At 36.4% G+C, this 14,743-nt stretch overlaps 2 protein-coding genes across 4 annotated transcripts in view; one reads left to right on the top strand and one right to left on the bottom strand.

Annotated features, from left to right (window-relative positions):
* LOC129455158 (uncharacterized) overlaps positions 1-14,743 on the bottom strand; it is a 181,095-nt gene that overhangs the window by 12,708 nt on the left and 153,644 nt on the right. Inside the window, exons 1-2 of one of the 2 annotated variants that reach the window (XM_073858073.1) lie at positions 3,925-4,155; positions 3,391-3,826 (exon numbers count right to left, since the gene is read on the bottom strand). The exons of the other annotated variant lie outside the window; for it this stretch is intronic. Coding sequence (XP_073714174.1) covers positions 3,391-3,826; positions 3,925-4,086 — 598 coding nt within the window. The 5' untranslated portion in view covers positions 4,087-4,155. Of the gene's footprint in view, positions 1-3,390; positions 3,827-3,924; positions 4,156-14,743 lie in introns of those variants that run through there. 2 annotated transcript variants of the gene reach the window in all.
* The window catches only part of LOC129454476 (uncharacterized), a 51,302-nt gene that overhangs the window by 30,205 nt on the left and 6,354 nt on the right, over positions 1-14,743 (top strand). Inside the window, exons 1-2 of one of the 2 annotated variants that reach the window (XM_055219010.2) lie at positions 4,576-4,877; positions 4,980-5,427. The exons of the other annotated variant lie outside the window; for it this stretch is intronic. Of the exons in view, the coding sequence (XP_055074985.2) occupies positions 4,716-4,877; positions 4,980-5,427 (610 nt within the window). The 5' untranslated portion in view covers positions 4,576-4,715. Of the gene's footprint in view, positions 1-4,575; positions 4,878-4,979; positions 5,428-14,743 lie in introns of those variants that run through there. 2 annotated transcript variants of the gene reach the window in all.

Genomic DNA, 14,743 nt, shown 5'->3' with positions numbered 1-14,743 from the left:
GATATGAAGCCGATATGAACGTTCCTTACAGAACACATTAAATGCTTTTGAAAGATGTAAGTACTTGTTTGTCCAGCAGAGTGCGCCCTATTGGTTGCTAATGGCGACTCAGGTCACTCACTGTAGTGACATCAGCCAATCCCCCACCCCCTTCACTTCAGTCAGTCAGTCTTTCAGTTCAGGTGGCGGGCGCGGCAGTCACACGGTTTCTTCAATACATTTTACACCTGGTATTAAGATGCGCTTTGGTCGATTGGATTATAAGTGGACGAGAGAGACACATTCCTGTTTACATTTGGTGGTTTTAATCAGTCTTTTTTGTCCACTTGCGAGTTGTTTCAAACGCAAGCGGAAGAAATGACGCGAGGCGGAGAAAGGACGCGCTTAAACTGACGCGCAGTCTGTGGGAGTACAGCTGCTTTTGCTGTTACATGCTCATTTCAAAGCAATTGATTAAATAAGCTCGCGCAACTTTACACCCTTTCTTAAATAAAAGAGGCGGAGAGCAGACGCTTTAGTTTTATAAAAGTTTAAAGTCCCGGCAGAACACTGTGGGTTCGTGTTATAAAAACGTTGTGCAGTACATTAAACATAAGCCTACATCAGTATGTTGTCAGTAATTCAAGCATTGTCGTCTTAACGGTAAGTTTTTAATTAATTTGTGAAGTCTATAACTTACTCTAAAGCTAAGCCCAATATAACAATGACTTTATAAGTTTCCATTTTTTAAAATAAGCCCAATATAACATTATTCTCGTTAAAACTGACAATGGTTTAAGTTATATGTATTTTGTTTTGTTTGTGTTTTAAAGTTATTTATAATAAGTCAAATTTACTGTTTTGTGCACTTATATCAGAATCATTTTGGATAATAAAGTTTATTGTTAACTTGTAAAACACACCTGCCTATATTACATGTCTTTGTCACGTCATTTTAAGTGTTTGATCACCACATTTGTGGTGTGATCATAGAGTGATCATTGCAAAAAGTATTTATATATAGTATATTCTGTTAATGTATATAGTGTATTCTATGTACAGTACTGTAGTAGTATAATATACTGTAGTATATGTGTACTGTACTATAATATGCACATAATGAATATCGGCCGATATATCGTTATCGGTCTTTTTTAACTCTCTAATATCTGTATCGGCATCGGCCCCAAAAAATGCATATCGGTCGGGCTCTACAACGAACACATCACACAACTGGCCCTGCAAAAGCGATCATAGATCATATGCTGTGGTATATGTTTATTTTGAATGATAGTGATCTGAAAGTCTATAGAAAAAAAAAATAATAATAAAGGTATTGGATTCTTGAAAATAAGGGTTATTTAGGAAATTGCTATTTAATAAACTAATTGTAACTGGGTGATTCTCACGAAACCATTGAAACACCACGGCACTAATGATTTTAGCTTTAAAATGTGTAATATAGTAACATTAAAAAGCATCAGAATTAACACAATACTGTGTTCTACCTTGCACAATGTGTGATTTCAACATAAGAATTTATAATTGGAAATTTTATCTCATTTTCTGCTGAAGTTCTCATTACCGCAATGTGTCCGGCTGTGGTTGAACATGCGTTATGTTGTAATTTAATCAAATTAACACAAAAAAAATTAAGAAAAAAATAAATGGATGTTTTGCTAGACTACTTTAGATGACAGAAAAAATATTTACTGAATATTCATGTATAATAATAATGAAAAAAAATTAGGAAAATGATGTGTCCATGCCTGATGTTCTCATCCTCCGCAACACTTATTGAGAACAGTTTAAGCACACATACAGAATTTTAATAAAGTTTGATTTTGAGTGACCAAGCACATGGACCAGTTACTTCAAGATGGCTACCAGATAAGATTATTTTTTTACAGTTAATTTGAAATATTGTCTTGTCAGAATGCTTACACGACATTTTGATCATCATTACCGCAACAGATGCTTATTAAATGTTAATTTAATTAATAGAAGCATAATACTTTGATTTTAAATGCATGTGCAGAATCTCCAAATTATGTTCTTTCAGGTTTGTCATGTCATTTTGAAAATATGTCAGTGTTGATGTTTTCTGACTGTTGCGGTAATGAGATTTTTTAGGACTAATTTTTTAAATTATGTTACAAAAAGTGTTAAATGATAAGTAAAAGTTTTTAAATTAATGTTCCCATTTACTCCAGACTTTGTTTTTCAATGTCTGGTGGGAAAAAAAGTAAAATTAAGCAATTTTTACATTTTCATGCTTGACATTTTTAAAACCACGTTTTCGTGAGAATCACCCAACTATTTGATTTCTGCAATTAGGGAAAGTATTTTCTTAAAGTATATGAAACCATTGCTTTCCAGATGTGGACCCATAACCCTGTTATATGTCATAAATAATGTATCTGGAGTAAATGGATTAGTGATAACTCGATGTATATAATGTGGACAAAATCGACCTGTGATGAAAAATTTTATTTTCAAACACAAGGGAATTTTTCTTTTTGATATGGGTGTGTGGGATCAGATGTGATCCACTGACGTGTCTCAAAGGGGCCATTGTCAGAATTTAATTGTTGTTCCCCCACACCCCACATTTATATATTTGATATATTTTCATAGAACCTTGTATATTTCTTTATTGTTATACTCGGATGATTAATGAAGCAATGATACGGTTCATTTATCTTGCATTTACTAAGTTGAGATTGAGTTGTGACATTTTCCCTTGACTATGCACAAAAGCTAGACATGGGCTGGTCAGTCCAGGTCATGAAGTACGACCAGACTTCCCTGTTCTAATCTCCCTTTCCCCGTTTACACAATACAACGGTCTAAGCATTATTATTTATGTATCCGTATCCAGACGTTCCTGTGAAGGGACCAATCATGTGATTGTTCTCCAGACATGTTTGCTCAATAGCTGCCCACATGATTCTTCTAGACATTATCAAATGTTTATCAGGTGACCAGTGCTTCCTTTCTGTACACTATATAAGCTGAAGCCTGTCTAATAAACTTTGGTCTATGTTTGAACTGCATCTCGGTGTCAGTGTCTTTCATGGCCCCTGATATATATCAGAACTCTCTGCTGCTCACCTCAGACCTCGTCTCTTTACTACAGATTCAACGAAAACTTCATACCTCTAGACCTGCTTAGAATTAGATTCTAACAACGAGATAACTTTTTTTTCTCAAAACATGTTTATTATTATGTTATCATGTTTTTATTGTGTATTATTCTGCTACTTAAGTGTATTTTTTCGGCTTAAATCAAAACAAACCAACTGCAGTTTCACTGATGCACTGCAGCACAATCAAAAAACTATATTTGAAAAATGTAAATATGTCGTTTTGGAACCAAACTCTTCAAATACAACAATTGAGGAGACATACCTGATGGATTTAAATCATCCACATGATTGTCTTTATCAATGTTATCTTCCATGGGTTCTGTTTTTATCTTCATCATCAGGTTCCTGCAGTCGATCAGTTTGACTGAACACATCTTCAGTGTGGTCTGCAGGATCTGCTGCTGTTCTCCAGCGTTACAGACAGAATCCAGAGACTCTGTGGAGGTTTGATCAGTAGATTCCTCATCCTGTAAGCCCTGATTACTGTCACACACAGTGTCCTGAGCGTCTGTGGGCTTTGACTCAGTATAACAGAGTAAAGTGAGACTGAGCTCTGAGTCCTGTGTGTGTCTGGATTTCTCTTCAGAGAGTTTAGAGTCCAGCAGTGGCTGTGGTGTGCGCCTCTGATCTCTGCTCATCCACACTGAATCCAGACATCCAGCAGTCACATACACTGAAGATTCATAACAAACCACATCCTGACAACACAACACACACTCAGTGTAAGATTATAAATCATTTAATGTTGTCAAACAGACAGAGTGATTCAGGTAAAGGATGTTTAAGCTGTACAAACCTCTCTCTTCACTCCTTCACCTTCTCTTGACCTCAGCTTTGTCTCCAGTAACGCCACCTCTTTCTTTAGCTGAGAGATTTCTGTGATGAAATCATCAATATCCAGCATGGACAGATCAGTTCCTACTAATTTACAGCACATCTCATCTGTCATCATCAACATCTCAACACTAAAATACACACAAGACTCATGCGCGAGCTCTTTCTTTTTTTAGTGGATATATCGGCGGACTAAAGAGCTGCAGAGCGCCTCCTATTGTACTGGAGAGAGAAGACGCTAACTGCTTTAATGGATTTAGCACAAGAATTATTATGCGTCTCAATTTATGGCCAGAAATCATCATAAACTATCGTATAAGTAATGAATAAATTAAAAGAAGCGGTGGAAAAATAATTGCTGAAGAATAAAGACAAAACATCAAGCTTTTAAAGTCATAAAGAGACATTATCAGATAAAAAATTATTCTTGATCTCATAATCGTTTCTTTCGTGTTCCTTTCTGATCTTTTCCTTACTCTGTGTTTTCCTTTTTTATAAATCCCACTGATATTGCCATCCTTTAATATTTCTTTTCTATAAAATGTTCTTTATGTTTGTAAAAGTTTGGCTTCTTCCCTCTCCAATACAGAATGAGGCGCTCTGCAGCTCTTTAGTCCGCCGATAAACCCACTAAAGAAAGAAAAAAAAGAGCTCGCGTGTGATGTGTTTGTGTATCCTCCTCAGTGTTTTTCTCGTAGACAGTAAAAAGTTGAGTGTAAACAGAGTCTTGTCTCTGTGTATTTTAGTGTTGAGATGTTGATGATGACAGATGAGATGTGCAGTAAATTAGTAGGAACTGATCTGTCCATGCTGGATATTGATGATTTCATCACAGAAATCTCTCAGCTGAAGAAAGAGGTGGCGTTACTGGGGACAAAGCTGAGGTCAAGAGGAGATGAAGAAGTGAAGAGAGAGGTTTGTACAGCTTAAACATCCTTTACATGAATCACTCTGTCTGTTTGACAACATTAAATCATTTATAATCTTACACTGAGTGTGTGTGTGTTGTGTTGTCAGGATGTGGTTTGTTATGAATCTTCAGTGTATGTGACTGATGGATGTCTGGATTCAGTGTGGATGAGCAGAGATCAGAGCCGCACACCACAGCCACTGCTGGACTCTAAACTCTCTGAAGAGAAATCCAGACACACACAGGACTCAGAGCTCAGTCTCACTTTACTCTGTTATACTGAGTCAAAGCCCACAGACGCTCAGGACACTGTGTGTGACAGTAATCAGAGTTTACAGGATGAGGAATCTACTGATCAAATCTCCACAGAGTCTCTGGATTCTGTCTGTAACGCTGGAGAACAGCAGCAGATCCTGCAGACCACACTGAAGATGTGTTCAGTCAAACTGATCGACTGCAGGAACCTGATGATGAAGACAAAAACAGAACCAACAGAAGAGGAAGATCACAATTATAAAGAGGAAGACAATCCTGCAGATGATTTAATTCAATCAGGTATGTTTATTATAGTTATACAATTTTTAACTGTCACGTTAGCAACTATTTTATAAAAGGGGGTTTTCTGTAAAAAAAAAAAATCACAAAAAAATCTAAAAGGAGTTTTATATATCTTATCTTTAGTATTTATAGGGGCAGTTTTTAGATTCAGTACTAGACATTAGTTATATTAAGGTATTTAAGTAGATTTTACAAAGAAACAATACAAGCGTGCATTTTGAGACAAAACTAGGGCAGTAATATAATAAGATAAATCAGTACAAGGTGTTTTTAAATGAAGTCAGCTCAAACATTTATTTTAGTCTGGCAGGAGGATAAGCCCTGTTCGGGAAACCACCTTAATGAGCAACTTAATCTCATTCTAAGTGTTACCATATAAAGCTACAAGGATTGTGGAAGTCTTTTGTACAAATAAAAATGGTTCATTTGACTCCCCTCTTCAAAATAGTGGATTACTCACTGCATTGCATTTAATGTAGGGCTGCACGATAAATGGCATGCGATTGTCACGTGCATTTGGTCAGTAAAGGCAGTTCCTTGATTAGTAGTAAATCGGCATCAACTGCATTCAGATGGAGCGGCATTCACTACACGGTGCCGTAGTTTACTGACAAGATGGGAAATATTGAATTCATAATTGCAGGCAAATCCGATTATGAATGCAATATTGCCTAGCTTTTCAGTGAACTACAGCTCTTACGACAGGCGAATGACATCAAAGTACAGGGAGAGCAATTTGAGAGATCACACAGAGAAGTCTGCTTTGAATTGCTCTCGCTCTACTTTGACATCACCAAGCGGTCTGCGTAGCGCCTCATGAAATCTAGTCTCACGTAGCCAGACCTTCGATACTGGTCTGGTGTTTTGCGCTGCTTTTTCTGGACAAAGCCCACCCTCGAGGCTGTTTGACCAACATGTCAAACAACCAATCACAGTTTGTTTCGTCTAGCGTCACGTTTCGGACTCCCCACAATAACGAGCCTGCTAGCAACAAGTCAGTTATTGAAATAACCAGCCCCAACCAAATAGCATATAAATAAACAACATTTATCACCATAGAACAACGTTGTGCGCTTCATCAACAGCCACACCTGATCCTGTTAAACGTCTGTTTGAAGCATATCTCTCCACTTTTTTAACACCTACAAGCAATTCAGAAGAACTGAACACCAGCTGCGATCTTTTGACTCCACTAAGTGCCTCAAGCAAAACGTTTGGATTTCTTTTATAGAGTATATGCCGCGAACATTGCATATTTTTGAGAATCCAATGTTTAGCTGATCATGATAACTGGTCATTATTATCCACGTGAACACGACTGATTCTCTTCCTCATTGGAACGTCAGAGCTTTGTTTCCCAGGGATCGAAACTAATCGCAACACTCCCGTCTCCTGGAAATCCGTTTTATTTCAACAAATCAAAAGACAACTTCGACATTCCCACAGGGTTTCCAGGGCCCGGTTTCCCAAAACGTTCTTATCGCTAAGTAGTTCTTAACCTATTCCTTAACCTCTCTCTTAAAGGATTAGTCCATTTTCTTAAAAGAAAAATCCAGATAATTTACTCACCACCATGTCATCCAAAATGTTGATGTCTTTCTTTGTTCACTCGAGAAGAAATTATGTTTTTTGAGGAAAACATTGCAGAATTTTTCTCATTTTAATGGACTTTAATAGAGCCCAACATTTAATACTTAATGTTGATGTCTTTCTTTGTTCACTCGAGAAGAAATTATGTTTTTTGAGGAAAACATTGCAGAATTTTTCTCATTTTAATGGACTTTAATAGAGCCCAACATTTAATACTTAATTCAACACTAAACAGTTTTTTTCAACGGAGTTTCAAAGGACTATAAACAATCCCAAACGAGGCATAAGGGTCTTATCTAGCAAAACAATTGTCATTTTTGACAATAAAAATAACAAATATACACTTTTAAAGCACAACTTCTCGTCATGTAGATCCGGCCGTGATGCGCCAGCGTGACCCCACCAATGCGTCATGATGTCAAGAGGTCACAGAGGACGAACGCGAAACTCCGCCCCAGTGTTTACTAGTGTGTTGAAAGAGGACCGTTCCTACGTTGTTGTATGTCAACTGATACTAATTAATGTCTTTGTGTCAGTTTATTGTTTACAATGGTCTGCAAATGTGCATTTTATATATGTAACGCGTGACCTCCCTACGTCACTACGCATTTACATTAGGTCGCGCTGGACTGGACCTATGAAAAGTTGTGGTTTAAAGGTGCGTGTTTTTTGTTTTTCTTGTCAGGGATGACAGTCGTTTCGCTAGATAAGACCCTTATGCCTCGTTCAGGATTGTTTATAGTCCTTTGAAACTGCGTTGAAAAAAACTGTTAAGTTAAGTATTAAATGTTGGGCTCTATTAAAGTCCATTAAAATGAGAAAAATCCTGCAATGTTTTCCTCAAAAAACATAATTTCTTCTCGAGTGAACAAAGAAAGACATCAACATTTTGGATGACATGGTGGTGAATAAATTATCTGGATTTTTCTTTTAAGAAAATGGGCTAATCCTTTAACTCTATGGCACAATTCCCAACACGTTCTTACGCTAAGTATATCTTCTGTAAGTCACACTTTCGTAAGGATGGTCTGGACCATTCGTAAGGTCTCTCTTAGCGTTGCAAGACGCTATCGCCGCGCCACTGTGCAGCAGTTTTTAGAAATCAGCGCACATAAAAATAGCTTTTTCATCACATTACATTTATAATTTATTTAGAAAGATTAAAGATTTGAATTGGTTATAAAAGCAATAATATCATGTATTCTGTAATACAATTTATTAAACATTTCATATATTTGACAGTTTTATATTAGGGTATGCCTTTTAACATATAGCCGGCTTTTTCTTTTTTTCTCTACTGTTTGTTTTAAAAATTTTATGTTTGCATACTAAATATATATTATACATAATATGATTAATAATATGGAAACATTAACCAATGGCCAGCAAAACCACATTAAACTGCAAAAAAGTAACTGCAGCTGCTTGCCAATAAATTCTGATTGTAAAGTACCTTAACATTAGTATAAAAGTGTATTACATAATTTTTAAAAGTTGTTAAACCCATGTCAAGAAGCGGCACAAGTGGCACAACGGGATAAGGGTTGGATGATTAGCGAGGGATACCCGGTACATTTACCCGTATTAATGACAATTTGATAATGAAATTAATAGTCTATGGGTGGGTTGCACCAACAAGGATTAGGCCTAAATCTGGTTTAAATCAAAGCTTATTTAATAATTCCGTTGCACCAAACTTTAAACCTGTTTAAAAATAAACAGGTTTAAATTTAAACTGTCATTTTGATCCAGGTTTAAATCTGACAGTAAATCTAGATTATCTTTAATCCTGTTGCTCCATTACTTTAAACTCTGTTTTAAATCTCAGTGGGGGATTAACTTTAAACTTGCATATGAGGAGGTTTAAATATGTTTTTTATTACAATTAAATGTCTGGCTAAATGATTAGAAACACATACCGCGAGCGTGGTGGTGCTATTTAAAGATGAGTTTATTATAACGTCTCAACAAAGTGAGTTTGGCGGCTCAAAAAGATTATGAACAGCACCGCTGGAAGCTACCGATGCTCGTATGTGCTTCTCCTCTGTCACGCGCGCTCCAGTCAGATGAAGGACAGTGAATGTACGGACACACGGTGGCGCTTCATGACAAATGCGTCGACACATCTTGTTCATTATAGCACAATACCTGAGCTTTGCGATATTTCCTGTCACAATATTTCCTGGTCTGTTAATTGTTTTAAAAGATTGTCAAATGTTTTTATTTGAATCAGACCTTTAGATTAGCCTACCGGTGTATGTAGGTGATTTATAATACAACAATTACATTACCTTTGCTTGCATAAACTGCTTATTTCCTTTTTGAATGACAACATCAACATTGTTGCTGTTTAATTACACCGGAAAATTCAACATGGCGGACAAAATAAATCGCAGATGAAGGATTTAATACAGTTTAAAGATTTAATCTAAGATTTGTTAATCTGTGTTTAAATTTAAGTGGTGCAACACAACTCGAATTCAAATTAAACTGGGATCAACAAACCCTAGATTAGCTCTAAACTCTGCTTAATTTAATCCTTGTTGGTGCAACCCACCCTATATTTTACGGATAACTTAAACTATGATTTGATTTGATTTGATTTGACTTTATTGTCTGTTCAGATTTACTGGACAGAAATTCATCTTTGACACTGGCTTCGACAAACATTCCATAATAACATACATTACATACCACAATTATAAAAACACATTAGAAATCACACAATACATGATCCAATTAAATTAATACAACATTCACAATAATGGCCCTAGTTAAAAGTTAAAAGTTTGGTTTAAAACAGTCACTGCCAATGGAATAAATGATCTTTTAAATGTTCTTCTTGGCATATGGTGCGCGTAGCCTACGCCCGGAAGGGAGGACCTCAAAGCAGTAATGCAGGGGATGAGTCTGGTCTGAGTAAATCGCTAACGCCCTTTTCTCCAGAAAGTGTGAGAATAATTCTTGCAATGTACTCTGTTTATGGCCGATAGTCATATTTGCTTCATTAATTACTCGTGTTAATTTATTCTTGTGTTTCATTGTTAAATTTCCATACCATGAGACGATGTTGTAAGTTAAAATGCTTTCAATCATTGATCTATATACAGTAATTAAAATGTTCCTTTTGAAGGATCCTACCTTAGATCCTCACGTGCAGAATGTTTTTATCATTGTGTTTTTTTATCTTTAATTATTTATTTACATAATCATCATAATCATTTTATAATCATTCGTTATTATCCATTTAATTATTATATTTGATTATTTAATATTATTTTATCATTATCAATTTCATTATTATCATTTTTATTATTACATTATTGTTTTTATTCATTATTCATTTATTATTATATTTCTGTATTTTATTATATCATTCATTAATTCATTGTATTTCTATATTTTATATGTCTCTTTGTGGTTCAGTTTCACATTTGTGAAGTTTCATAGAGCTGTTCTGTCTGTGTGTAAACAAGATAGATAAAGAGAATGTTTATGAAAGCCCAAGGTCTAAGGGATGATGCAGCTGAGCAAATTTGGATATAACAAGTGCATGCTGTATTCCTGGGTAGACGGGGGTAGACGGGGTGGACGAGGTTTGAACATTGAGACATATGCAACTGAAAGTAACTGTCCATCAATAAAACTCTGTTCTATTTTATCATCTAAAACCTCCGTCTCACGACTCTGTTTACGACTCTGTTTATGCTCTCCTCTAGCAACGATTGATCAGCCTTGTATCTGACAGATACTTTAACAAAGTAAACTTATATTTTCTGACGTGATCTGGTGTCCGGGGCTGGATCGATATATTTTTTCTGTGGTGTGGAGACCAGATCTAACACTTTCAATGTCGAAGTTTCGCAACTTTCTAAGTAGACTTAAACGTTGTCAAGTTTTCTTATGTACATAGTCCACATTATCCTGGAACAAGAGTTTGTCATCGATGATTGTGCCTAAATATTTAAAATTTTGGACTTGCTCTATCTTTACACCTTTTATGGTAACTTGTTCATATGGGAGAGCAGTTGTGCATTTCTTATTTTGATTCCCACAACATAATTCCTTTGTCTTTCCAATGTTCAACCGTAGATGACTGTTGTCAAACCATTGTACAAGACTTTCAATATACTCAAAATAAGTGGAACAGTTCCGGTCTGTTCGGCAAGAAATTAAAACCAGATCATCTGCATATTTAATCAGAGCAAGATCATCCCTGTTGCACTGGAGCTCATTGGTATAAACAGAGAAGAGCAAAGGGGATAAAACACATCCCTGTGGTAACCCAGAATGTAAGACTATACAGTCAGATGAGACTCCATTAACACAAACTCTTTGGGGCCTATTGCTTAAAAAATTCTCAATCCATAAAATTAACCAGCTATGTACACCTAAATCTTGTAACCTTCCTTTTAAAATGTGTGGCTGTACAGTATTAAATGCTGATGTAAAATCCATAAAAAACATTCTGACACAAGCATCAGTTTTATCTAAGTGATGCTGAGCTTTATGAAGTAAGGTCAGGGAGGCATCAATGGTACTCCGATTAGGCTTATAAGCAAATTGTAATGGGTCGACAGAACCATTAATTTGTGCTAAAAGTTCCTTGCTCAATATGCGCTCCATGCACTTGCACAGGACTGATGTGAGGGCAATTGGCCGAAGGTCCTTAGGATCTTTTGCATAGGTGGTTTTGGGTACTGGAATAATGGTAGTATTTTTCCATGCTACCGGCACAACGCCATCATCTAAAAAGATCTGAAACAGCCTAGTACATACATACCCAACTATGTTAAAATAAATGTAACTGGAATAATTTGAGTAATGTTCCATTTGTATAGAACGTGTTGTCTTTCTTAACGCCGTAATGCACCTTCGCGTAAAGTGGAAAATAAATAATTCAGCACTTTCTCTTGGGACAGTGCCATTGTTACGTCGAACTTAGAGGCAGCGTGTTAAGAAGTTTCCTAAGGGACACTTCGGGGAGCACACTAAGTTAGGAACATAAACAACTTTGGTAAGATATATCTTTTTGAGTCTTCTTAGCACACTAAGAGTAAACGTTATCGGGGAACGGGGCCATGGAAAGTGTACGATAAACATCAGGGCCCATATTTATAAAGAATCTTAATGCAAAAAATTGCTCCTAGTGACGTAATTCTAAGAAAATTCTTAGAAATGTGGGCGTTTACTCTTAAAATTAAACAAATAATTCTAGTAAAAAAAAAAGTAATTCAGAAAGCATCTTAAACCTTACAGGAACAGTATGTAAGAAATGTATATCAATTAATCATTAAATAGCCCTGAAATGTCACTAAACATTAAGAAATCATTTTCATTTCAAATACTTATATCACTGACAACAGTGGTATAACCAGGATATTGTCATTTAAAAAGTGGAGTTGCAGCCCTCAACTGATGTTTATGTTGTCATTTAGTGTATTGGCCACCAGTTGTCTGATTGCAGTACCAGTTTTAGCCACCAGTTTTGTGATTGCAATACCAGTTTTGGCCACAATCCTACATACTGTTCCTTTAAAAAAGGTCTAAAAGGGCCATTTCACCGATAGGAACATTAATCTTTATGGAAATTGTGTCATATTTGTAGTCGAAATGTAACATAAATGTAGAATTGAGTGCCTATTTGACCGGGAAAAGACAGAACGTGACTTTAGAGCACATTTGTATGAAAAACTACAACTCCCACTATTCACCAAAATGCACAGCTATGCAAGCCACTCCCATTAATCGGAACACGGCTCAGATATGCTATTGTGTACATAAATGCTACGTTAGTAAAAAAAAAAGAAAATAGCCACCACTGTGTCTGACAGACACCAATCATGACTTACTTTTAAACGTGATGTTACATTGTGTTACACACAATAACACTCTGGTCTGGTGTGTAGCAAAGTCTTATTCAAACAGTAACGTGCGGTTTCAGATACGCAGTACAAATGTCTTTTCAAGTACTAAAAAAGGGTATGCATTTTAAATGTTTATTTAGTTTTACCAATTTTCTTTTTGTCTTTTGTTTACTGTAATTACATCTGTGTTATATCGGCCTCATTGCTTTCACAATATAGACATATAAAACACCGCTCAGATATGCTATTGTGTACATAAATGCCACCTTAGTATAATAGTGATGGGAGAAACTAAGCTTTTTGAAGCTTCGAATCAATTGAACCAATTGCTTCGAAAATTGATTCAGTTTTTCGAAGCAGTTCGAAACCCACACACGCTGGCGACCCCTGCTGGTCAAAATAGTGTCAAAGCAGATGTGTCCAAACATTTTACACTTTTTTTTACAAAATAATAGCAAGATTTTTATTTAAATATGTTAAAAAAATTATTTAACTTAATTAAGACATAGTTAAAAGTGTATTGTGTTTTTAGATTTATTTAGGGCAAACAAATTATTAAAACTAACTACCCTTTTAATTATGCATATTTTTGTCATTGCCATTTTGTCTACTTTTTGTTTATAGACAGATTTAGTGTTATTAGTCAGAAGGATAAATGTTTTATGAACTTTCATAATAAAACTGACCCGAGTTCACCTAAACATATTAGACACTGGTCATGTGATCAACTCCCCCTATTGGTGAACCATCGGATTTTCGAAACGTTTCGAAACAGTTATGACGTAATGAAGCCTCGTTTGCTAAAATCACGTGACTTGGGCCAGTTTGAAACAAGCTCTGAACCACTGATTCGAAACAAAAGATTTGTAAATGTTTTGAAGCCTCATGAAGCAGTGCTTCGAAAACGACCATCACCTTAGTATAACACAGAAAATAGAAACACTCACTTTACAGTCAGAAGTCCGTTTATGCCTGCATCCTCCACACAAACGCGTCCCCTGCACAATATCTCCACAGACGTGCTGTCTCAGCTCTGTGCTCGTAAGCCGAAACACGTCTTTGAAATAAGCCCGCGTCCGGAAACATTCACAAAACAAACTTTCATATCCTTATCTGATCCAGAAATGTTAAACAGAAAGCACACAGCGCGAGTCTGTCCAAGCTCATATACTCAGCAGCGCGTCTGCTCGTAAGCCGAAACACGACTGTGAAATAAACACCTCCAAACGCACGCAAAGTTGCTCTTTTGCCTGGAAAATTCACCAAACAAACGTCCATATCCTTATCTGATGCAGAAATGTTATAAAGCAAGCACACAGCGAGAGTACAGGCAGTATAGTCTGTCCAAGCTTCTCTACACAGCAGAGGCCGATGGTTGCTGCGTCTTCCACGGGCTCCTCTACTCAGCCGAAGCCCAGGCTCCGGCTTCTCCTCGGGCTTCTGTTCCTACATCTGCCTCAGCTCTTTGCTGTATTGTGGCTCATAAAGGTGCACTGAACAGCGGATTAGAGCAACACGCTTGCGAAATCACCCTCTTCCATATAATATTGATTAACTTCCGCTGTTATTGCAACATGAAGTCTGGCTCACTCCACAACTTCTGTTTAGCTTAGCTTAGCATAAAGATGGCGGCTGATCGTTTTTTTTCTGTCTGTGTTCGTATATTTTCGTAAGTCCCACCCACTGATCTGTAATAGGTCTGTAGCGTGAGTAGGTCCCACCCATAGCCCCCACCTTGGAAAAATTAGGAATGAATGTCTGTAGTCTTTCACACTCAGCAAAGATACAGGATTTCCTTCTTTCAATGATGCAAAATGACGATTTTTACATAATTAAAAGAAGGAAGTGCCTCTCTG

The sequence above is a fragment of the Misgurnus anguillicaudatus genome, chromosome 20 (assembly GCF_027580225.2).
Source record: "Misgurnus anguillicaudatus chromosome 20, ASM2758022v2, whole genome shotgun sequence".
Taxonomy (NCBI): Eukaryota; Metazoa; Chordata; class Actinopteri; order Cypriniformes; family Cobitidae; genus Misgurnus; species Misgurnus anguillicaudatus.
Note: the sequence above shows the minus strand (reverse complement) of the source record. Positions and strands in the feature narration are given on the sequence as shown.